Source organism: Ursus arctos, unplaced genomic scaffold (assembly GCF_023065955.2).
Source record: "Ursus arctos isolate Adak ecotype North America unplaced genomic scaffold, UrsArc2.0 scaffold_3, whole genome shotgun sequence".
NCBI classification, from domain to species: Eukaryota; Metazoa; Chordata; class Mammalia; order Carnivora; family Ursidae; genus Ursus; species Ursus arctos.
This window is the reverse complement of record NW_026622985.1, coordinates 35,894,777-35,918,406: the sequence shown is the minus strand read 5'-3', so window position 1 is coordinate 35,918,406 and position 23,630 is coordinate 35,894,777. Positions and strand designations below refer to the sequence as shown.

General features: G+C 36.5%; 1 protein-coding gene across 15 annotated transcripts in view; it reads right to left on the bottom strand.

The window, feature by feature from the left end:
* Positions 1 to 23,630, bottom strand: part of PPP1R9A (protein phosphatase 1 regulatory subunit 9A) — a 298,618-nt gene that overhangs the window by 42,268 nt on the left and 232,720 nt on the right. For all 15 annotated transcript variants that reach the window (XM_044386606.3, XM_044386621.3, XM_048212761.2 and 12 more), the window contains 4 exons: positions 13,487 to 13,540; positions 10,675 to 10,904; positions 9,085 to 9,181; positions 8,806 to 8,977 (listed from right to left, as the gene is read on the bottom strand). In XM_044386606.3, the coding sequence (XP_044242541.1) occupies positions 8,806 to 8,977; positions 9,085 to 9,181; positions 10,675 to 10,904; positions 13,487 to 13,540 (553 nt within the window). The remainder of the gene's footprint in view (positions 1 to 8,805; positions 8,978 to 9,084; positions 9,182 to 10,674; positions 10,905 to 13,486; positions 13,541 to 23,630) is intronic.

Below are 23,630 nucleotides of genomic sequence, written 5' to 3'. Positions count from 1 at the left end.
GAGAACAGATTTTGGCTCTAATGATATGCCAGAAAACAATCAATAAGTATTGATTTCTCATTCATTTGGCTTGTTCATTAAAATTTTCCATAGTGATTTACCGGGAATGTTCACCCTTTAATTAGTGCAATTCAATAATATTTCATGGTCAAAATTATTTATTGGGGATTAAAAGTTACTGCAAATAATTTGTTCAGGAAAAATGAAAATGATGAAAGTTTACCAAGAAATTGTATCGGTATGCATCACCAAACCAAGCTTGAACCTACTCCAGAATTCTCTCCTGCCCCAGTTTGGAACAAAACAATGAGACAGCATGGAATAATCACCTCATTGCTCTGTATCTAATGCTCTTGTATAAGACACTGTTGATAATGTAGTGCAAGCATGCACTCTCCTTTTAATGACTTTCCATTTAATTCTGGCTTTAATCATGCCTTTAACCTTATTTTAAAATTCTGGGTTTCAATGCTAAAAGTGAATGCTTAATGTACTCGCAGACTCCGTCAGGAAATAAATCAGACATGGTGGTAGGGGGCTAGTCTGGCTTCATATCCACAGGTATCTGAAAAGAGCCACTAACATTGAGGGCCCAGGGAAAGGCAAAAAGGACAAAGACAACACATGATTATAGCCTCAGCAGAAAATGATTTCTTGGAGGAGTCCAGTGACCTCAGTAACTGCCTTATTGATGCAAATGTCTCTTGGTGTTGACTTTCCTCCCCTTATTAAATCTTAAGTATTATAAGCCCCGAAAAGTCTTTTGTGGCTTTCCTCATTCTTATCTTTCAATTAAGCAAATTAAAATTTTCTATTTTAATGTATTTTATTTATATAAAAATTATACCGTATATGTAAATCATTTAGAAAAAGAAGGAAAAAGACACCCATTTTCCTACAATAAAGCCTAAAAAATAAAATTGGTACTTCTGAAGCCCTCTCTAAGCCTCATTTCTAGTTGTAGCCCCTATTTTTTCTCCTACTTATTCACAAAAGTATCCCTAAACAATATAGATTAATTTTGCTTGCTTTTTAAGTTTATATACATGGTAATGAGCTGTATTCAATATTCTGCAAATTGTCATTTTGTTTGCTCAGCATTATGTAGGAAGATATGATCAATTCACTTTTTTCTGCAATTGTTATGAACAATAGCGCTGTGCATGTTTGAACTTGTCTTTTGGTACACATGTGCAAGAACTTACGGAGGCATATGCATGTGGAAGAGTCAGCTTGGTGGGCCACAGAATTTGCATATCTTCCATTTTACCGGATAATACGAAATCGCTTTAGCAAAATAACTGTATGACTTTTCCTCCATGCTGGCTATAACATATTACTGTGAAACTTTATACCTGAGAATCACTTTATTTTTACTAATGAGGTTGAATGTTAACTTATGTTTACCAAATTCTAGGTTTTCTGTTTCTGTGAACTGGTTGCTTATTGTGTTAGTCCATTTTTCTATTAAGTTAATTGCGTTCTTAGTATATTCTGGAAAACAATCTTTTTTCTTAGGTAAATGGGCTGCAAATATCTTCTCTCAAAATTTTGGCATGTCTTTCCATGTTCTCTAGAAAGACAGTACAGTGTCTTTCAATGATCAGGTTTTCTTAACATTACTGTGGTCAAATTTAACAAACTTTTCTTATGAGTTGGAAGTTTTGTGTTCTAAATCATATAAACATTCTCCTACATTCTTTTCAAAGAGTTAGGAACACTGGCTTTCATATTTGAGGCTTTGATCCATTTGGAATCTATTTTGTGAATGATATGAGGTTAAATCCAATTTCATTTTTTCCCATATGGTTAATTTTCCCAGCATCATTTGTTGGTCCATCCTTTCCCCACTAATCTGCATTGTCAGTTCTGTATTAGTCTCAAATTGGCGTGCATGGGTCAGTCTGTTTCTGTATTTCACTCTGTTGCACTGGTCTACTTACTTGTCAATCACTGAGACTACACCACACTATCTTAATCACTATTACTTCATAATGAATCTTGGCACCCGAGAGAACAAGCTCTTTCACCCTGTCCTTGCTCAAGTATATCCTGGTTATTCTGGCCAAGCTGTTCTTCTATATACGTTTTAGAAATAACTTGTCAAGTTCTTAAAACAAACAAACAAACCAAACCAAACCAAAACAAAAACAAAAGCCCTGTTCAAATTCTAATCAGAACTGTATGGACTACATAGGTTAATTTGGCATTATGGCATTTTTGTAATACTGAGGCTTCCTACCTCTACCAATTTATATAGGTCTTCTTGAACGTTCCCCGTGGCTCCTGAGCTTCTTTTGCTAAATTCACACTGGCTATCTTATGTTTTTTGTTGCCATTGTAAATCACTTGTACAAAAATTACGTTTTCTGTTTGTCAGAATTAACTGATGTCTAATGATTCTTGGAGCCATCCATGCTGCTAAACTCTTGACTAATTCTAATAATCTGTATTCTTGAAGTTTTTATGTATTCAATTTTATTATCAGTGAATAATAACAAATTTGTTTCTTTCTTTTTATTCCTTATGTTTTTTATTTCTTTTGCTTGTCTGGTACTTGCTAGGACCTCAAGGAAAACACTGAATAGAAGTGGTTATAGCACATTAAGTGGTGAAATGCTAATAATATTCTTAATTTTAAAGAAAATTCTTGATTTTAACATTTCACCACTTTATATGTTTGATAGACTTTTGTTTGCTTCACATATCAAGTTAAGAAAGTTCTAGTTTAAAAAAAAGAAAATTCTAGTTTAATAAACTTTTATATTTCTAGTTTAATAAACTTTTTATCATGAATAAGTGTTCAACTTCATTAAATATGTGTCTTCATCTAATGAGATGATTATATAGATTACTCCTCTAGTTAATGTATGAATTATATGAGTTTTTCAACATTAAACCAACTTTGGGTTCCTTGTATAGACACAAGTGGGTTATGATATTATATACATTATATATAAAAATATATATAAAAAAGCAGATAAAAAGAACAAAGATTTTGGGGCGCCTGGGTGGTGCAGTCGTTAAGCGTCTGCCTTCGGCTCAGGGCGTGATCCTGGCGTTCTGGGATCGAGCCCCACATCAGGCTCCTCCGCTGGGAGCCTGCTTCTTCCTCTCCCACTCCCCCTGCTTGTGTTCCCTCTCTCACTGGCTGTCTCTCTGTCAAATAAATAAATAAAATCTTTTAAAAAAAAAAAGAACAAAGATTTTTGTTTGTTAGATTAGAAACAAATAGTAAGAGCTTAGATTTAAACTCAACATATCAGTAAATAAATTAAACAACAACTTTTTAAATCCATCTTAAAAATAAAGATGGAAAAATTAAAAAGATTGAGAGACTGTAATAAAAAAATAAACACCTATATACTGGTACAAAAGACATAGGAAGTTTACAGTAAAACAAAATGATATACCGTACAAACACTAATCAAAAGAAAGCTGATACAGCTCTTCAAATATCAGACAAGGCAGATATTAAGGTGAATTACTAAAAATAGAGACATTCTCTGATGATCAAAAGTCAATCTACCAAGAAGATATGATAATTCTAAACTGTATGTGCCTATTAACATCACTTCAAAAACATAAAGCAAACCTGACAAAACCAAATGAAGAAACAAACACAATTATAGGGTGAGATTTTTTTAAAACACATCTCTCTCAACAACACATTCTAGAAGTTTTGAACATGGTTAACAAATTTAACCTGATATACATGAAAGAGCACCTGAGCACCAAACTAGATCAACAGAGAGCTGAGTACATTGTGTCTTATCCATCCTCTCCCCAATAATTTACACTGGTTTTACTGAACACTACATTACACATTTGTGTGATGCCATTAGTCTACACTGAGGGTTACTGTGTGAAAATGTCCTAATAACAATCATCAGTCGATTTACTTAAGGATGTTATCAATATTAATATCACTGTGTTCTCCAAATCATGCATTATTTGTGCCAATAGTTGTACTTCTTTTAAGCAGATGATTTGTTCTTTTAACTTACGGACACTGTGAATAATATAATGAACAAGGGTTTCCATTTCCTTTGGCAACAAGGAAACTTAGAGCCAAATTAAAGGTCTTGCCTCAGAAATACTGTAAGCATGGTATATATACTTGTAGCATTATTTTTAGTTCCACTCTGTGGTCATCCTCATTGTTCTTTCTTATCTTGCCACTATCAACTTACCCAATCCTGTCACATAAAGGCGTCTCTCCAAGTTACTTCTAGACAATACATGAGTGAATGAAGTATAAGGATAAAAACATATAGATTAAAAAAGGGTAGATATCCTTAATGGCAGTTGGTTACTCACCTTTGCTCTTCCTGATAAAGACTTTATCGAAATCAGAGTAAATTTCAAAGAAGTTATTTAATTCAGAGAAATCAGATTCCATGCAAACCAATAAGCTAACAACTGGGTCACAACAAGCAAATACATGTGAATAGGGCCTGATGATCAGAGAATTGGCTGGCTTGAATACCTAAGTGGGCTCAGAGTTCCACTGGCATGTCCACAAATCCTGGGTTTCTGACCAAGCATCCTGGGTTCAGGATTCAGGTACAGACTACCATTTTAGGGATCTACTTTTAGGAAATCTAGAGCTTAATTGCAACAGCCAAACTATTTTGTGGAAAAAGTGTAAGGGAAAGGAGAGGAAGAAAGAAGGTATTATTTTCATATCCTTATGCTCCTTTCTCCAGAATATTCTTAAATTACCTGGAGGGTAGCTAAGAAATATCCTTTTTTTTTTTTTTTTAAAGACACCCAGGTTTGAGTAATTAATTCTAGATACAATCTATGCTGAAAGTCCACACTTTCCTACAATCTGCCATCTTGCACCTTCAGTCTTTTTCTTCTGGCTCAGTTCTTCTTAGAGCTAAGGAATAGTAAGTAACTAAAGGAACTAAGAATGAAAGGCTTTATATAATCCTTCAATGGTCATACTTAAGGAAGATAACATTCGGTGTTTTCTAACTAGTGGCCCACTAGCTGAGTAGATGGGTATGAGAAAGAAGAAGCATTTGGTAGTAATACCCAAACTTCACGGGGATACTTGAACTACCTTTACAAACCTACAAGTGACCCAGTTCCTGTTATGCCTCAAAACTACTAATGGATCACAGTACTTACAGAAATAGTTATGACTTCTCCAGCATTCAAAGCCTACTTTTACTCCAAGAATACCGTGAAGCATACCTTTAACGTAAGGTCTCATTCTTTAACATAAGGTCTATGAATCAGAAAAAAAAAAATTATTCTAATTTTATTCATTTTTCCCCCTCTTCTTCAAACTCCCTCTCATCTCTTAGAATGTTCATCTCATTTATATTTGTCCTCTAGCAAACCATTCATCTTCCTCACCCTTTATCCTACAAATGACACACCTTGTTGTATAACTGGCAGGGACAAACACTGTTCTTTCTACCTAGAAGCCTTCCTTCCTCTTACAAGTCAGTGTGGCACCAGGCTTTCAGTGTTCAAAACACTTTTCTAAAGGTATCATACTTCTCATCTCTCGAGGCAGGATAGTGATAATCTGCCTTCATAGGTAACTTCTACCAATTAGTCCTAGTTTTTCTTTCATTATCTCTATGGAATATGCAGAACCTCTCACAAGAGCCTTTAAAATATTTGAAGCCGAAAACAGTATCATCTTAAGGATCCTGGAATATCTGAAGTGCAGGAAGCTCATATTGTTCAAGTGAGTTTTCCAGGGAATCTAACCAAAGTAAGACTACAACCCTTTTCTTCCAAGATCTCTCTAACATGCCTATTCTCTGCTCTTATTCTAATCTTGACTTAAATACCTGGACAGTCGCAGACATTTCTAGTCACTTAGGGCCCCTGGTTATAGGACAGAGAACTCTTACGTAGACCAGCACTACTCAGGCACTAAGAAAGGAAAATAAAAACATGGCAGGAGGGCAAAATAATTACTTTTCACATCCTGGAACCCAGGTAAAACAATGTGTTTTATTTAATAAATAATAAGTGCTAATGAATAACTCTTAATAATTAAGTAATAATCCTTAATAAGTGTCTGTCATGGCTCCTGGTGAAAAAATTTGTTATATTTGCTTTATGTATTATGATAAAAAAATGTATTAAAGCATATCAAGTAATGGATTTGTATAATCTATCCAAATTTTAATGAGATACTTGAGTAGGCTTGGTTTATAGAGAGAACCACATAAATAGTGTTCAAATAGAACTGTAACTGTGGTGAATTTCTGCATGGTTTGAAAAATAATTTTATCACTCTGAAAACTTATAATAATAATTCAATACTGAGAGTCACGTAATTAATCCCTCCTCAGCTGGGAAGCTCATTCTTAGAAGAACATGACTCCCTGTGAAGAAAGGACTGCTTGCGGGCTCTTCCTTTCCTGCTCCTCCCATGCTGCCTCCTTCATTCTCTCCTTTCTTTTTCTTTCAGTATTTCATTCTAACGTAGTTTTTCAATGACTTTAATTGATAATCCTTATGCTTCACCGAGCTGCCTTAAGCCTAAAGATATGCTAAACCACTCATCCTACCAATAAAGCACTCCAGTGCTCAGAAAGCAAGTCAGAACTGGACAGTCCACAGGAAGTGGGGAGAAAGGGCACTGCATCTAAGGGGCAGAAACTAGCAGGACTGAGGGCAACTATTGCGCCCACCCTGTTGCCAAAAGGTGTGTGTGGGGGGTTGGGGGGGTGGGATCTTTAAGTGCCGAATGGCCTGTGTTTGGTCCTCAGTTTTACTTCCTTTTCTAAACCTCTAGGACTTCAGCGTTCCCTAGCAACAGAAGCAAAGGATCAATTTAGAAAAGTGCTTTCCAGAGCATTCTAGCTACTGACCAAGCCATTTTAGTTTATGTGATCAAGCAATTGAAATTCAAGGAGATTTATCACTGACTGTCCTCGGCAGCAAAACTGGAAGAGCACCACTTGATATGTATGCTACTAATGTCTAAGATGACTGATTCTACCTCCACTGCACAAGCACGGATTGGTTTCAGTAAGAATTAGTAGTCTCTGCATCTCACTGTGAGCCGACAGTGTTGCTAGGGAAACTGATAATTATGTGGCAAAATGGAGGGTGTAGAATAGGAAAAGGGTTCAGAAGAAATACAAGGTTTTGATCCAAATCAGCATGTTAATAGTAGAGTTTGTTGATCTTCTGTAGTCACATAATTTAATAAATACCATTAATTATATGTTTGACAAGATACAGATTTCTGAATGGAAATAAATGAACAGAAATGAACTGAACATTGCAAAGCCACTGGTTACTGATCATACTTGGTGCACGTCACAGCAGACACACATATTTATTAGAAACTACAATGTCACAGCAGAGACACATTTATTATGAACTACAACTAATTTAATTTAATGGAATTAAAATATTCAAAATATTCAAAAAGGTGAAAAAAACATTGATTTTTTCAAAATATTCAAAAAGGTGAAAAAAACATTTATTTTTTTTCTGACATTTTTCTTTAGAAATCAAAGCTTCTATTCACCCCACTGACTAAGTCATATAACCTCAAAACACCCGTTAGCGTGGAGAGGAAAGAAGTGTTACTATTTTTATATTATACATAGTAAAACCAATCCAGAGATGCTAAATGACCTTCCCGAAGACACCGGTTCTTCAGTGAGCGTAATGCTGCTACTAAATACCTGTCTTTAAGCTGCCCAGGGGGCACTATTTACGCATCGTATTCTATTAAGGGAAAGCCCAGCAAAGGGATATAAATGTAGTAAATGGTCTCAAATTTCTAGATCTCACTTTAATGCTAAATGAAGATTTCCAATACTTTTCATTTTTAATGGCTAAAAGTGCAGTTCTAAAAGTTAATGATATGACATAAACATCTGTGTATCAAGAGAAGTCTTGTTGGAGACATTTTAATATGTGAGAAAGATCATCAGAGAATTAAACAGCTCATTAGTGAACAGTTTTCCTGCATGTCAAATCACTGCCTGTGAGTTGTCTGTCCCACCATGACGGTGTTGATTCACAACATTCTTTTCCTTTCCCTTTTTCCTAGGACTGTTAGGTAAAAACTTTAAAAGATGAAACCAAAGGTTTTATATCCTCCTGTGTCTTTATCTTTATAAATTCTTACACATTTTCTAATTTATAAATATACTATAGATATTAAACATTCATTCACACTCATATACACACAATCTCTGTATGGACGTGTGTTTGTGTGAGAAAACAAGTGATCATTTTATGGCTGGTGCATAAAACAAGACAAACATTTACAATAGCAAATGTTTCCAGTGTTTTGATCTTATTTGGTCTTTGACAGGAAAGACTGAGACATATAGAGAGGACACCGAGGTAAAAGCATAAAACTATACAGAACTTCTTAACTCAATGAATTCCAAGTGCCAGAAGTAGGTAGTCAGACTTCCGAAGTTAGGAAAAAGATTTTCATTCTAATGACTTAAAAGTGGTAAGCCTTGCTTATTAATACATAAGTAGTAGCTCACCCTAGATGGGATGAACTAGCATGTTAAGCTAGTTTATTTACTTATTTTTTAAAGGCAGCTCATTAAGTCTATCAATATTATGATGGCTTAAAAATATTTGGCTTAGGTTACAATTTTGTTATTTCCTTTCATCAACGCATTGGTTTTTGGTAAAATAAGAGCCAAATGATAGGTTCTTATTTTGATAAGCCTTTTCTTATGGCAGGAAGGTTGTCTCAACTTTTAAATCTCTGGGTAAGAAAAAGAAGAATGTAAGGCCAAATTTTATAGTCACTGGAAACAATTTTTGTGGTTAGCTTAAACAAACCTTGACTTAGGCCATCATGACAAGATGTCTGCTTGACATCCAAATTCTCCATGGTATCACCTTTAGAGACGTCACCAAGAGATGTTCTTCTCTCAAAGATGTTGTTGTTATTGTTAACTTGAGTTCCATTTTGCTTCAGTAGTCTGAACACCTCAGCTTCCAAATCTCTAATCTAAGGGGAAAAAAAAAATCCATCCATAAAACTCTAAGCCAACACTCCTCTCTAAGTACTCAGCAAAACCATCCTATCACTTAGTGGTTTCGAGCACATTAACTCACCCGTACTTGCAGACCTTGAACTTCCACAAGATGAGCTTTTTCCAAATCTTCTATTTTCTTTCTTTCTGCTTCCTGTCTTTTGATGAAATCAAGTTCTCTTAAGAAGAAAATAAAAGATCTGATGGCATCAAATAATAAATGAGGAAACGTCAAAGTTCTTATCTGAAGTGATAAATTGCACAGTGGGACAAATAACTGGGCAGCTATTTAAATAAACAAAACTCAATCACAGTTTTAAAAAAAGGTATCTAGTAACGAAAGCAAATAAAACATTCTAATGGATCGTAAAGAAGAATGCTTTGATTCTGCTTACTGTGATTTTCGTTTTTTAACTCCTGATTCTAGGGCACCCATACAGATTTAGAGAGAAGCTACTGAACTAATGACCCACCTTGGGTAATTTAGTGGAGATGGTTACATGTCAGGTAGTTATAATCCCATATTTACAAAGTCATATACTTCGTAAACCGATGGGACTAGACGGTAAGAGTTTACAGAAGATAATTACAATTTGCTTTCTACGAATGACTGTGGTGCGAGGCTGGGTGGGTCAGAAACACTGAGGGGGAGCCATCACTTACATACCTGAGGGTAATAGGGGGAGAAGGAGAAAATATCTCCATTTTGAGAGCCTGGAATACAACCTGCAAATCTGGCAACATTTACTATAAAGTTATCACATGAAATACAATTAGGTATGACATTTTTGGCAGGAAGAGTTAAAATAGTGATGTACTGGATTCATGATCACAAAGAGTACTTTCCCCTTTTCACAATGAACTTTTTATAGCAATCTCCTTTAAATATGAAAAACATTATTTCTGTGATAGGAAATAACAGAGACATCGTGAATCTTACACATTCACTTCGCTTCCAGAGCTTGGCATGGAAGGCCAGAAGTGGTAGGGCACGGCTCTGTATTGTTCTGACTGGCCAGAAGTACCTGATGAAAAAATCCAGTAACCATCTCCCTGAAATTACACCAAAATCCAACAGAGGGAAGCAAAGCAGCATTCGTGTGGGAAGAGCTGATGAGGTTCAAAAGCAGAGTGTGCTGCTGGACTCCCTCACTGCAGTGAAGTGAGGCCCTTGCGATTCTCTCAACAGCTGAGCAACGCAAAATGGCAGGGCAGGGGGTCTTGCTAGTCAAGAGTTACTCTATCTGAGGTGGGAAAGTTCTGCAGGCCCTGACTCTGAGAACAGAGATAGAAGCAGCCTCCTCAAGGCCCCACTTGCTGCTTTGCATGGTCAGTCATTCTGCGTAACTTCAACGGGGCTGCTTGCTTCCTACTCAGAGATGTTTCCAAAAGGATAGAGATTCAAACGTTCTCATAGTTACTAGGAATGACTAACTATGAAAAAGAAACCAGGGGGTAACGGACGGCCAAAAAACCGTAAAAGAAACCATATATAATCTCACACGAAAAAATGAAAGAAATGATTTCTCAAACTGAATGTCTGATGTTTTATAACTCTGGTTGAAGGGATCATCAAGATTATCTTTTCTATTCTGCTGGACGTTACAAATTACTGGATATAAGCCTTATTTAGATGCACACAACGATTCCTTAGTCATTAGAAGCTGCTTACTTTTGCTGAAAATCCTTGATCAATTTCTTTGCCTTGTTGTATTTCTTCTCCAAGGCCTGATACTGGCTTTGAGTCTCCTTGAGGTGCTCGTTCACTGTGTGGCATAAGGTCTGAGCCTCAATCCAGTAGCTCTCCAACTTCAGCATTCTCTCTTTATTCTCTTCTATATTCTGTTGGAGTTGGGTTTTTTCTAGTTCCCACCTCACTTTCTCATTTTCTGCTGCTTGCAGCTGGATAAAGCAAATGTCAAGGCAAGGATAATCTGCGTATTCTGTAGCAAAATCCGTCATGTTTTTATAGCATGTTTTAAATTAAGTTCCATGTCACGTATACTCAATCATCTAGAACCTTGAGATGAGAAGAGCAAGCCTTATTTTCAGCATTTCAGAGATTATGAAATGGAAGCCTTGAAAAGGGAAATGCTTTGTCCAAGCAAGGTCACACATCTGATAAATAATAAAACCTGGATTTGATTGCGCCTCATTTGATTTCCATTGCACCATGCGGTTTGAAATTCTGTGAGCAGTACATACTGTTTTAGAGTTTGACTGGATTCTATCCAATGAACTTCAATGTACTTTCTTTTAGATGTTTTTCCTACATATAATTAGGTGTAAAAAACTAACTGAGAAGTGAAGGGGCAGAGGCACACTGGGAAGGAGAGGGGGGCAGAAGCACAGTTTGGCCTAATAGTTAAGAAGGGGTCTCTGGAGTCATTCGGTATAGAGTTGAAGCCCAGCTCCACCATTATTGGCCTTTAAACCTTGAGCAAGGAATTGAAGCCTTCTAAGACTCAGGTAGATTATCTTTAAGACGAATTGTGACGTAACTCAACGGCATGCCTGGAACAGCTTCTTGGGCATAATCTGATAAATGTTCGTTATTTTTACTTTGGTGGGGTTTTTTTTATCCCTTTTAATAATATGATTACATCCTTTATTTCAACTGACACAAACATAGTCTATAGTTCATTATTTTGCTGGCAGTGTTCTGAACTTCCAGAGCCTTACAAACTTCAATTTGCATAAAAGTGTAAAAGATTGTGTAAGTAAAAATATAACTTATTGCTGACTTATTTTAAATCCCTCTGATGGAACAAAAAGGTAGCTTCCTGTGTTTCCAGGACTCGTAGGAATGGATAGTATACTAGTCCAACCCCTTATTTCTACAGAAATTCAAGGTTGATCCTTTAGGTGAGGGGTCAAAGGTCATTTATTCACAATAATGGACCTCTAAATTAGGGCTTCTTCTAGTTCACATGCTTCCTTTCAAGTTCAAAAGGATGCAGAGTCATTATAAACTAACAATTTCAAAATCGAAGACATCCCCAAACCATACCACATTCAACAAATATATATATATACCTTTTAATGTATATTTTAAAAGCTAAATACATTGACAAAACAGAGTACAAAGTAAAAAAATCAAAACCATTTCAAAATTAGGAATTCTATTATCAACATGGATATAAAGAGTCACAGTAAAGTAAGCTACTATAGATATTACATGCCAATATAATAAAGAGAAAAATACAAAATACTAATTTATAGGATTTTCTAAATTAAATGTTTTTGGTCTAACACATAAGGTTTGTTAAAGCACTTACAATCCACAGGGGAATCTTTCTCCCTGGTTATAACCAACAATTTAAAAAAATCTATTCTTCCATTCTGTACTAAGAAACAATAACAATTTAAAACGAGACTAGGTGTTTACTGCATCTTTTATTAAGCAATGTTTGGTATTCAAGTTGTTTATTTACCAACCACTACTAATTTAAAAATGATTATTCACAGAGCTTGGCTGACACCATGAATGATGTATAGACATGTTTTGACTAAAGAGCTACAGAGTTATTAGCTCAGAATACCATTTAACCAAAATAGCCCTGCTAATTCATCTCCATTTAAAACACATGGAAAAACCAAAATAAGTGTTCAATGTGAACAGGAAAACAGATCATTAGTGGTGGGGGGAGAAATTGTGTCTTAGTTTTTAAAAGACCATAAAAACAATAAAGAATATTATTTTTAAAGTAATTCAAAAATATTTTTAAATCCTTGAAATTACATATTTGATAAACCTAGACACAATTCTAGGAACTCACAAGTACCTTAAAATTTACCAACTAAACATGTCTTTTGAATCTTGTGTTATTTCATATATAAACTAAAAATACATACTCTCTTTTATCAAGACCTGTTTTTTTCCACAAATTTAAATAATGCAAACTAAATTTGTCTAAAAATTTCCAGTAGCATCTGGCATCTAAAATCAATTTTTCACATATTATATTAAATTTTGTAATATTTCGTTATTAGAAATTGGAATTTTTTCTATGAAAAAGTATTAATGTGCTACATTAAAATAGGTTGTTTCTGATAAATAAATTAAAAATAAGTAAATGATTAAACCTATTTAAAATAAGGTAAATAAAGAGAAAGAGATATAGCATAATAGCTTGTATAATAACAGCATAATTAGTGGTCAAAGCAGAACTCGGATGCTAGAACCATTAACAATATTTAATTTTTGAGGAAATCTCAGAGGGAACTGACCACATAAGTGTAAATATGTAAATATGTACTTTCAAAACGCCCTGCTATTTTCACTGGGAGTATGGTGGTGCTTACCCCTAGGGGCATGTGCTCTCACTGGCAGGTCTGTCTCCATATCTAACGGTGGAAATGAACCTCTCACATTTGTATTCTTTCAAATGCACAGGAACAAATCCTTTAGTCCTAGGGTTGAATTTATTCATAGCATCCGAAGTTTAAAAAGTACAATTCAAACACCATTTAATGGTGCTTACCTTGGTCTTCAATTTTTGAATCTCTGCTTCTGTAACTGCATGTTTGATTTGCAACTGGAAATTGAAAAGAAAAGAAAAAAATCTGAACTAAGAAAGTGTATCTATATTTTTGAAGTCTTGGCGGCTAGAAGAATACCTTATCACATAGCAGAAGGCCCAGAAAAGTGCTGCAATGCAGCAGGTTGTAAATTAAAATGTCTAGTGTGTAGAATGGCTCACTAGGTGCACACGAATGAAACACGGGGTCTATGGCCCACACTCCCTAACGGATTAGGTTACGAATTTAATGGCTCAGGGACTAAAGAAAAGAAAGCACATTTTCTAGCCCTCTCTGCAGCTCTTCCTGTACAGTCTGGGTGTCAGGGAATTGTTTCAGAGCCCAGAGCCTTGTGGCCGGCAAGGTTCCGGCAGGCAAGGGGGCCCGCGGCAGTGCGAAGATCCGATTCCGAATCTGGAAGAAAGATGGCGCTATGGTTCCGCGAGTCCCGCGCACCGAAGGCCGAGCCGCTCCTACACAGCTCGGGCCGCTGCCAGACGGAAGACCAGGATGCTGCGGTTCCACAGCGACATTGGTGATTCTTTTTTTTTTTTTTTTTTTTTAATTGCAGGAAAGGTAGAGATCCAGATTTCTGCCCCCCTCCCCCCACATCGACTCCTATGGAGGACCTAGACCCCCAAAAGCTTCGGCTGCAGTTTATTAGCACGGGAGCCACCGTTTACATTTGTTTTGCTTCTCCCCTCCCCCATTTTGTTTTCTCTGTAAGGGTGAGAACAACAAACAAAACATTCATTTCCTTAAGGTATTAAGAAAAATGTACCAAGATTTACAGAAAACAATTTATGGGTTGAAAGTCTCTTCTCTGAAATCCTTGGGGCCAGATGTTTTTGGAATTCAGAATTCTTCCAATTTCAGAAAGGCAGGGAGAGGCATTTTCCATAAATTGCCTTTTACCCACAGCTTGGTCCATGGAGGCCCTCTGTGATCGAATACACGAGTATTTTTGCCACCCAATATACGTATTTCCCACTAAGCGAGGTAGATAATAGAGACTACAAATAGTGTCCCGTCTGTTTTGGTCAGGTTTACCACCAAAGAGTTTGCGGCAAAATTATTGTAAACAAACTGTTTTCAGAGTATTTTGGATTTAGAATTGTACAAAAAGGGCTGCAAATGCCTAATATTTCTATGATCAAATGAGTCTAAGGTTTTCTTACCAGAAAAAGTGAGTCAGTTGATGGAAGGATAGAAACATGCACCTTGGAGGTCATGACACCTCACAAAGCTCAGCGATCTTTGGTTTGTAACTTGCTTTTTCCTGGTTTTCAGCCAGCTACTAGGGGCACCGGGGAAGGATGGAGAAGGGTGCTCCCTCCTCCATGCTCTCCGGTCTCCTGTTACATTTAAGGCCCTGTGGTCTACACTGCTACAGCTCTGTTACTTCTCTCAGTCCGGGGGCGGGGGGTGGGGGTGGGGTCTTGAAACTGTTTTAAATTTGATTCAGCCCCACTCACATCATTTCTCTTACTTTACCACTTCCTGACCTGCACACTCTTGTCCTCTCATCAATGTGGCTCTTGCTCCATTCCCCCTCATTGGCTCGTAGGGGCTCCTGCACTCAGTCTCTAGAGAGGAAGGATTCTCTGTGCAGCCGTCATTCTTTTATGAGGCCCCAAACAGGCAGTTCTGGCTCTCTTGGTTTCTCTCCATAGCCTTGGTGGTACAACGCTTAACCTACCCACCCTTAGGAGTTGCTCAGAGCAACAGTGTACTTGGCAAGTGCTGCTCCAGATTCATGGGAACTCCCTTCCACCTCGCTGCCGAGGTCTGAGCTTACCCAAAGCCCTAGTCTGGATGAATCTCTCAGGAGCTGACAATGCCAGGCAACCCGGCCCGACATGCTCAAATGACCACGGTATACTCCAGCTATGAGCTCTACGGTGAACACATTACTTGCACCATCACCAATCCTAACATTTCTGGACTCCCTTGAAGATGTGGAAAACTAGGGCACGTATGTGGAAACTGACCTGGCTTATTAGATTTTACAGTGAATTGCTGTTAAAACCACGACTAGAACCTAGATCTTCTGCTTCCTGATCCAATGCCATTTTTCCTTAGAAGATAAGGATTAATTCAATAGGCATTTATTGAAGAGCTGTTATGTGCAAGATGCTATAAGGAGAAAGGATGACTCTTTCCCCTTCTAATAAATACCAGTGTTAATCTCCTCCACCAATATAAACCTAATAAGCTGAAAATGGCGAAATACTTGGATATTAGGTATGTTACATTATATACTACGCATCTAGGCTGTCAGGAATTATTTTCTGTGGAGATCTTATACTTCAGTGGACACACACTCAGGCATCCAGCAAGTCCATGTGCCTAGCTGATTCTGATGTATCTGGAATTGTTACCGACAAGAAGAGTGACTCCATGGCCAAGTGTGAAGCTAGACTGAATTCATCCCAGGCCTACCATGAAAGAACTCCACGACGCTGGAAAATCACTGAACCTCTCTTACCTTCACTTTGCTCACCTGTACAGTTCTTCATAGGTCATAACCTTCTTTATTGGAAGATTAAATGAGATATAACCCATGTAAAGCTTTTAGCACAGTGGCTAGCACAGAATAAGCCATTTAAAGTTAGCCCAGACGAAGGCAAGAGTGATCTGAAGAACTCAAATGTAATGACCACAACCGCACTTCTCAGCCAAAAGTGCTAAATGCTGTAAAATGTCACACCTGAAATAAAACAAATACCTCTGCTTCTATTTGAAGAGTAGCAAGAAATCAAAAGGGCAGATTTTACGACAAACACTGCAACCATGGGGAAGTGCCAGATTTGATTTTCTCAGTGGTTGACTCTCTTCAACACAGGGTAACCAAGTATATGGCATGCAGCTTGTTGGGACTTTGGGTTTTCTTTGTTCAGATCACTGTGACCGACAGCAAGCTGCTTCTCTGGGCCCCGGCTTCCCATATGAAAAATGAGAGGGCTAGATGGGAAGAACTCCAAGGCCCTTGCAAACACTACAGGTGTGACATTTACGAAATGAAGAGCCTGTAGATGGTTGTCATGGTTGCAGAGTCTAGAAATTCTTGTCTCAAGTGAGCATGTTTATTCTTCTGAAGGCATATATAGATTAATCCATTGATGTGAGGGACAAGCCCAGGTAAAACTGAAACAGCCAGACTGATCTCCAGATATCCCACCCTCCCATCCCACCAAAATGGATAACAGAAGACAGCAGGACTCATTAGCAGTGAAGTCAGAGCACTGATAAAAGCTTGGAGCGCTACTAAGTACAGCCAAATTCTGTGGATACAGGAAAACAGACTGAAGTCTGTAAATTCAGACATTATTCAGAAGATGGACAAAAGTTTTAGTGCAACGTTTTCTTAGAATTCACAGGGCCTAAAATGACGGACACGTAATTATTTTAAGGCTGTATGCACATTAAGAGAATTTCTACAAACCCACCTCCATTAACAGGAAAAGTATCAAAAATAAACTAATCATAAGAAGTAGGAAGATTGGTAGGAGAAGGAAGGGAAGAATGAAGGAGGGGGGTAAACAGAAGGGGGAATGAAACATGAGAGACTGTGGACTCTGGGAAACAAACTGAGGGCCTCAGGGGGGAGGGGGGTGGGGGAATGGGATAGACCGGTGATGGGTAGTAAGGAGGGCACATATTGCATGGTGCACTGGGTGTTACACGCAAGTAATGAATCATGGAACTTTACATCAAAAACCAGGGATGTACTGTATGGTGACTAACATAATATAATAAAAATTATTATAAAAAATAAACTAATCGAACTTTCATTTTATATAGGAAGAAACAGTTTCAGCAGTACGTGCTGCAGAGCTAGTAAGCGTCAGAGCCAGGTTTTGTACACTTTAGTCCATGGTTCTTTCCCCTAAATTTCTTACATTTGTAGAACCCTTTATCTTTTTTATCATCTCCTTTATCATTGCAAATGAGTCTGTGAGGGAAGGCGGACAAGCACAGTCCACCTCATTGTTCAGGTGGGGCCAGAGGCCCAGACAAGTTACATGGCTTCTTCACGTTCCCAGTGGAAGCAGGTGCTGGAATGGAAAATATCTCAGGTCTGACTCTCCCTACCTTAACCTCTTCACCATGCCTAATCAGCTTTGCCATACATTTTTTCGATTAATCCTCAGAAAAACTCTTGAGCCTTATGTCATCATTGTGACCTCCTAGTTGAGGAAGTACTGCTCGGGCTGGAAGCAATGGATCACTTCTGGTCGTCTCTGAGCGTTCTGACACTAAATACAAACTGGTGCTCCGTCAGCTGCTGTGATTATTCACGGAAGTTAGGAAGAAACAGCTCCCTCATTATTCAGCTAGCACTGACTTAAGGACATTGTGTGCCGTGCTTGTCACATGACACAGAATCTACCTTCAGAACACCTACTTTAGGAGATTAATAAAGATCACCTTCTGAGAGAAGTTCCTAGATCACCCCGAGAGAAACATCGCAGGGAACCTGCTCCAAGATGAACCCGCTCTCCAGATGACCCTTAGGCTTTGGCCTATTTGTCTTATCTCTCACTTTGGCAAATGGGCAGGAGGAGACCGAGATGCCTCCATTTCGTGGAGAGAGGAAGAAAAAATTGCTTTTCAAAGAGGTTAAGTGACTTGACAGCAGAAGCACATTTGGTGAAAGGTCGTGTCAGGTTGACTGTAGGGGCAGGGAGTCAACAGGACTGGTTAATAGAAACTGAGCCTAAAACACCTGTTGGAATTTTGGGGCTTCAGAAAATCTAGATTTGAAAGAATACTTGGGAAGAGAGAATATAAATAAAAAGAAAAGGTTAAGGATTGCAGGTTAGTGTCTTAACTTACAAGACCAATCTCATCTCTTCTCTTCTCTTTTAACGTGAATACCAAAGATGTCCACCCTGGGATCACAGCACAAATAAACACATGCCTCCTACAGAGAACAGCAGCTCTTACATAACACTCTGCAGGTGTACCTGCTGTGTACATTTTGTTTATTTCTTCCAAAAAAGATGAATACAGAACATGTACCCTATCACTGAATCAATACAATCCAAATATAACTGTGCTAGAAACAGAAACACCCTTATGCGGAAACAGAAATGGTAAGGCTGAACTTCTACACGTTCTTTACCTATCCTGTGCAAGAATGGAAAACACTTTTCTTTAGAAAGTGCAAAATACTATCTTTGCAGCAAAGATTTTAAGAGATCTCTAGTGCTAGAGATCTTACAATCAGATAAGAGCAACATTCTCTGTTCCTGGTTCACAAGGCTGAAATAATAAATGATATTTGCATAGAACTTTATAAAGTGGTTTCAGCATTGTGATCAAATTTTTTATAATTATCTTTGTGATTATTTGATTGAAGGCTGTCTTACGTATGACAGGGTAGCCTCCACAGAAGAAGGAATCAGAACTGTTTTTGCCTGTACCCAGGTGCTGTTAAAATGAAGCTACGTCATATTCCGTTATAATTTATGCTCAAAGCTTTATGTATGGTACCAATCTTAACACTACCCAAGTGTTTTTCACAGGGAATAGTTTATGCAAAATTAAGCCGAAGTTGGGTGACTGAATAGTATAATAATCTAATCTGAATGGTACCACTAATTGCAGCATATGTAGGCTAGGGTGAGCTACCCCAACAAGGTCACTCTCCAAGCAGGTATTCATAAACTAGTTACTAATGATGTAGATGAAAATGGATGTAGGTGAAAGTATGTAATGACAGTTTCTTTTTTAAAGAAATATCTGTTTGCTGCTAAGTACACTATTTTAGATAAACTATTTTATAGCTCCTCTACATGTTAATGGAAAGTTCCATAAAGATAACTTTATATTATTATCCAAGGCACTTACAACTTTCTCTAGATTATTTTTCATACATTTTCTATGACTTAAGTAAAGTAAAACAGTACAGTGTTTAGACTCCATTTTTTCCCTCAAGACCCCCATGACCACTGAGGAGGAGTGTGAAGGGAAACACTAGACAACTGGTTTAAACTGACCAGCAGTTTCTGATTCAGCCTCTTCCTTCTCCCCACTAAATTTCCAGTGAAATCACATTTAAAAAAAAAAAAAAAGAAAGAAAACTCCCAAATTCAAATGGACACTGAACCCAAAAACATGTTATTAGAATATGAAAGAATCACAAAATTGAATTAAGAAAAGCATCCAAGTTTCACTCCAAGGAGAGAGGGATGGTTTGTCCATCCTCAATGACTGCTGGAGATCCTGAGTCTATCCAGTGAGAAAGCTGGGCAACCTCTACTGTCTTTCCCAGGAACTGTCCTCAAACCAGGTTCTCCAGCTCTCTCAGGAGTCCACATTCATCAGAAAGCAACAACCAGAAAAGGAAAAGAATGCAGGAAGATGGCTGAACAGCGGCACACTGCATACTTTGAGCTCCAGACCCCAAACTGGAGCAAGATAGATAGGGATGATCATAGCAAGGGTTTTGAGAGCAGGGGATAATCTTTTTTTCCCCCTTAGAGAACTGAGTGCAAGATTTGGAAGTATCTCACCTAAGCATCACCTAAGTATCACCAGATGATAGACCGCCAGAAAACAGCAACCAGACAGGAAACAAGGCACACATATATGTCCTCCTGATGTGAGTCTAGAAATGGGATGCGTAATTTAAGAAGTGGATGACTGCTGACCATACAAACAGTTTTTGCCTCCTTTCCAGATAAATATAGGACAAAAAGGCAAAACTGAGCCCACTATTAAATATTTCAAGTGAAGGTAAAGAGAATATCAACTTAAAAACCCAATTAAGTAAACTGGAAAAATGAGGTTATCTCATTTTTATAAGTAAAAATACTTTAAGGTAACTCTCTGGACTACAGGGATAGAAAGTGATGGACCACAAAGAATGGATGGAGAGTAAGGAAACTAAAAATGTTATAAAGGAATTAAGTCATGTTAGAGGTGTTAAAAAGCACAAATGAATTTGAGGTTAAAAGCATATTTAACGCTACAGAAAACTGAATCGTTGATATGAGAGGATGCATTTTAGAACAACCTCAGATAGAAAAACCAGAAAAGAAAATATGAACAAGATAATTAACACAGAAGACAAAGTGTTTCCAGAAAAGAAACAGCAACAGAGAAAAAAATAACAGAAACCGAAAAATTGTTAACTAAAACCAAACCAAAACACAAATATAAAACAAGGAAAGCAAATTAAAAGAAAAAAAAAAAACCTCAATGAAAGGAGGCTTACTTGAAGAAATTGTGATAAAAATGTAAAATACAAGACTAAAATAATACAAGTAACCAAATGCCAGGTTGGCATTACACTTTTTCTTTACAGTATGCACCTAGCTCAAAGCAGTGAAGCCTGCCTTACAACACTGTCAGGAAAAAAATGTTGTGAATCAAAATATTAAACCCAACTAACTGTCATTCCTATGTCAGGAAAATTAGATTTTTCCCATTCTCAGTATAGGAAGCCCATGAAAGCTATAACCTCCATGAGTATTTAATAAATTACTTAAGGATATACTCTGAGAAATGAGAAATACTGGTGTAGAGAGAATAATAGTTGAAACTGAGTAAGTCAAAAGTCTAACGACTTATTGTACACAGTATTATAAAGCTAACTGAAAATGCGACAATATTTTAACAACAATCTTGTCTTAGAAACCGAGACTATCAAAAACATTCAAATGATATTGTTTTAGAATATCCACAAGGTATTGTTTTGTTCTTAATTTTGAAAAGTATAAAAACAGAGAATAGTTTTTAAAAAGTTAAAGATAATCCCTACCAAAATCTATAAACGTAAAGGAAGCATAAAGCATAAAATGAGATGAGGTAAATTAAACTCTGAATAATTATAACAACAAACTTAAGTTGCTGAAGTTTTGTACTAAAAGAGCTCCAAGATAATATTTTCAAAATTTACAATAAAACAAAGTACTTCAATTAAATTTACATTATAAAAGCAGGTACATACACATGTTTACAAAAGTGTGTTTATCCAGCAACTACAAACAAAAGTAGCAGTCAGATTATTACCATCAAACAAAGAATATTTAAGGATAAAAATCTTTAAGTCATATTTTATATGCTTTCAACATAACATTAAAATAGATAATCAAAGCTACTAAGCACAAAATATAATGAGGTGTAATTTTACTATATGGGTCTAAGTTTAGTAGGTTAAATAGGAAAAATGATAGAAATACAGAAGGTGGAAAACACCTAATATCACTTTTCTCACAATACCCATATTAATCTATAATAAAAGCACCACTTTAAAAGAAATCAAAATTTACAGACAATATTATCCGACCACAATGTAACAAAAACATTAGGTTAATAATAAAAGTTACAAATTAAGAACTATTTCCTCAATTATTCAAGTCAAAGAGAAAATAAAAACATTTAAAAATGAAAAACATAGACTATTTGTAAAATGATGACAAGAAGAATGAACATCAAAGATGTTGCCAAAGACTTAGCTAAACAGAGATTCATAGTTTTAAGTGCTTTCATATTTAAACAATAAAGTATTACAGTAAATTAAGCATTTATTGCCATAAGTTAGAATAAGAGAAATCAAACATTCCAAAGGATAACAGAATGATGGAATGAATAAAAAAATAAAGATAAAATGACTGAATTAGGTAGGGGCAAACAGTCAGTGCAGTACAACATCATACACTAACAAAAACTATTTACTGCCTTTCCTGAATGCAACTTTGGAGATGCCAAAAAGGAAAAAAAAAAAAAGTCTCATCCATCAATTAAAAAAAAAAACTTGTAAGAAATTCTTAAGAGACAGAACATAGGTGTTTCCAGATATGTTGGGAAAAAATGAGTATATGAAGCAGACAAGTGTCTGTAACCAGGAATGGGAGACAGCGATCTAATGCATCTTTCATGTTATACATGTGACTGGGTAAACCTGCGTCTGGAGGTAAATCAAGGACAATCTATTCCATTCTCCTGAGGTTTAGACATCCTGGCCACAAACTTAAACTTCGGTGCCATGTGGTAAAGTACTAGCACCAACATGATGTTTGTGAATTAACATCAGGACAGCACTGAAATCCCATCAGCGTTAGGGAGAAGTATAAGTGAGTTGGAACTCATTATTTTGTAAAAGGCATGCTTATAAATATATCTAACCAAAACTCCTGAAATACAAAAAGATTGAAGAGGGGAGGAATGCAATGGCTATTACTTTTGTTAAATGGTAGACATAACTACTGATCTGCATTCTATGTAACTAGGGGAAAATAACCTAAGACTGAGTCAAAACTACTCATGTATAATCTCTAGAAGAACTGAATGAAAATGCATAACTTTCAGCAGATGAAAATTTGATGTATCTAATGGCAAGTAGGTAAAAGATAAAAAAGAAACAAGAAGAAAGCATGAAAATTGTAAATATAAAATAAGGTGGCAACTCTAAGTTCTAATATTAAAGTGATTAAAGTAAATGTAAATGGGTTAAACTCATGAATTAATTCACAAAGACTCCCAGAGTAGTTAGGAGTAAGATTTAAGAATAGGTTGGCTAAAGGAAACACATTTGAACAAAAGGCTATGGAATGGCTGAAAACAAAGATGGAAAAATAGATGTTGTGAAGTAAACATGATCAAAGAGAAAGGCAGTGATGAAGTTTTACTATCAGAGAAAATAAAATTTGGGGTAAAATGCATCATAAGGGACAAGACAGATGTTACAATAAATCACAAAGTTGTAACAATCCTGAACATATATGCAGCTGATATCAAAGATTTAAAATATATGAAACCACAACTGATAGAATTACAGGAAGGAAAAAAATAGCTGTACTTTGTGATTTTAACACATGCTTTTCAGAATTAATAGATCAAACAGACAAGAATCTAAGCTATACTATGGAGAAGAAATGTATATTTCTATTATTACTCATATTTACATAAATGAGCAACATATAAATTTCATACCAAAGCACAAAATATGTGTATATACACAAAATTTCTGTATGCATGAAGACTATTTAAACAAAATTATTTATGAATTAAAATACAAAAGAACTCTTGAAAATTCTAAATAGCTATCATATGGAATATGTTTTCTGACCAGAATATGATAAAATTAAAATCCGG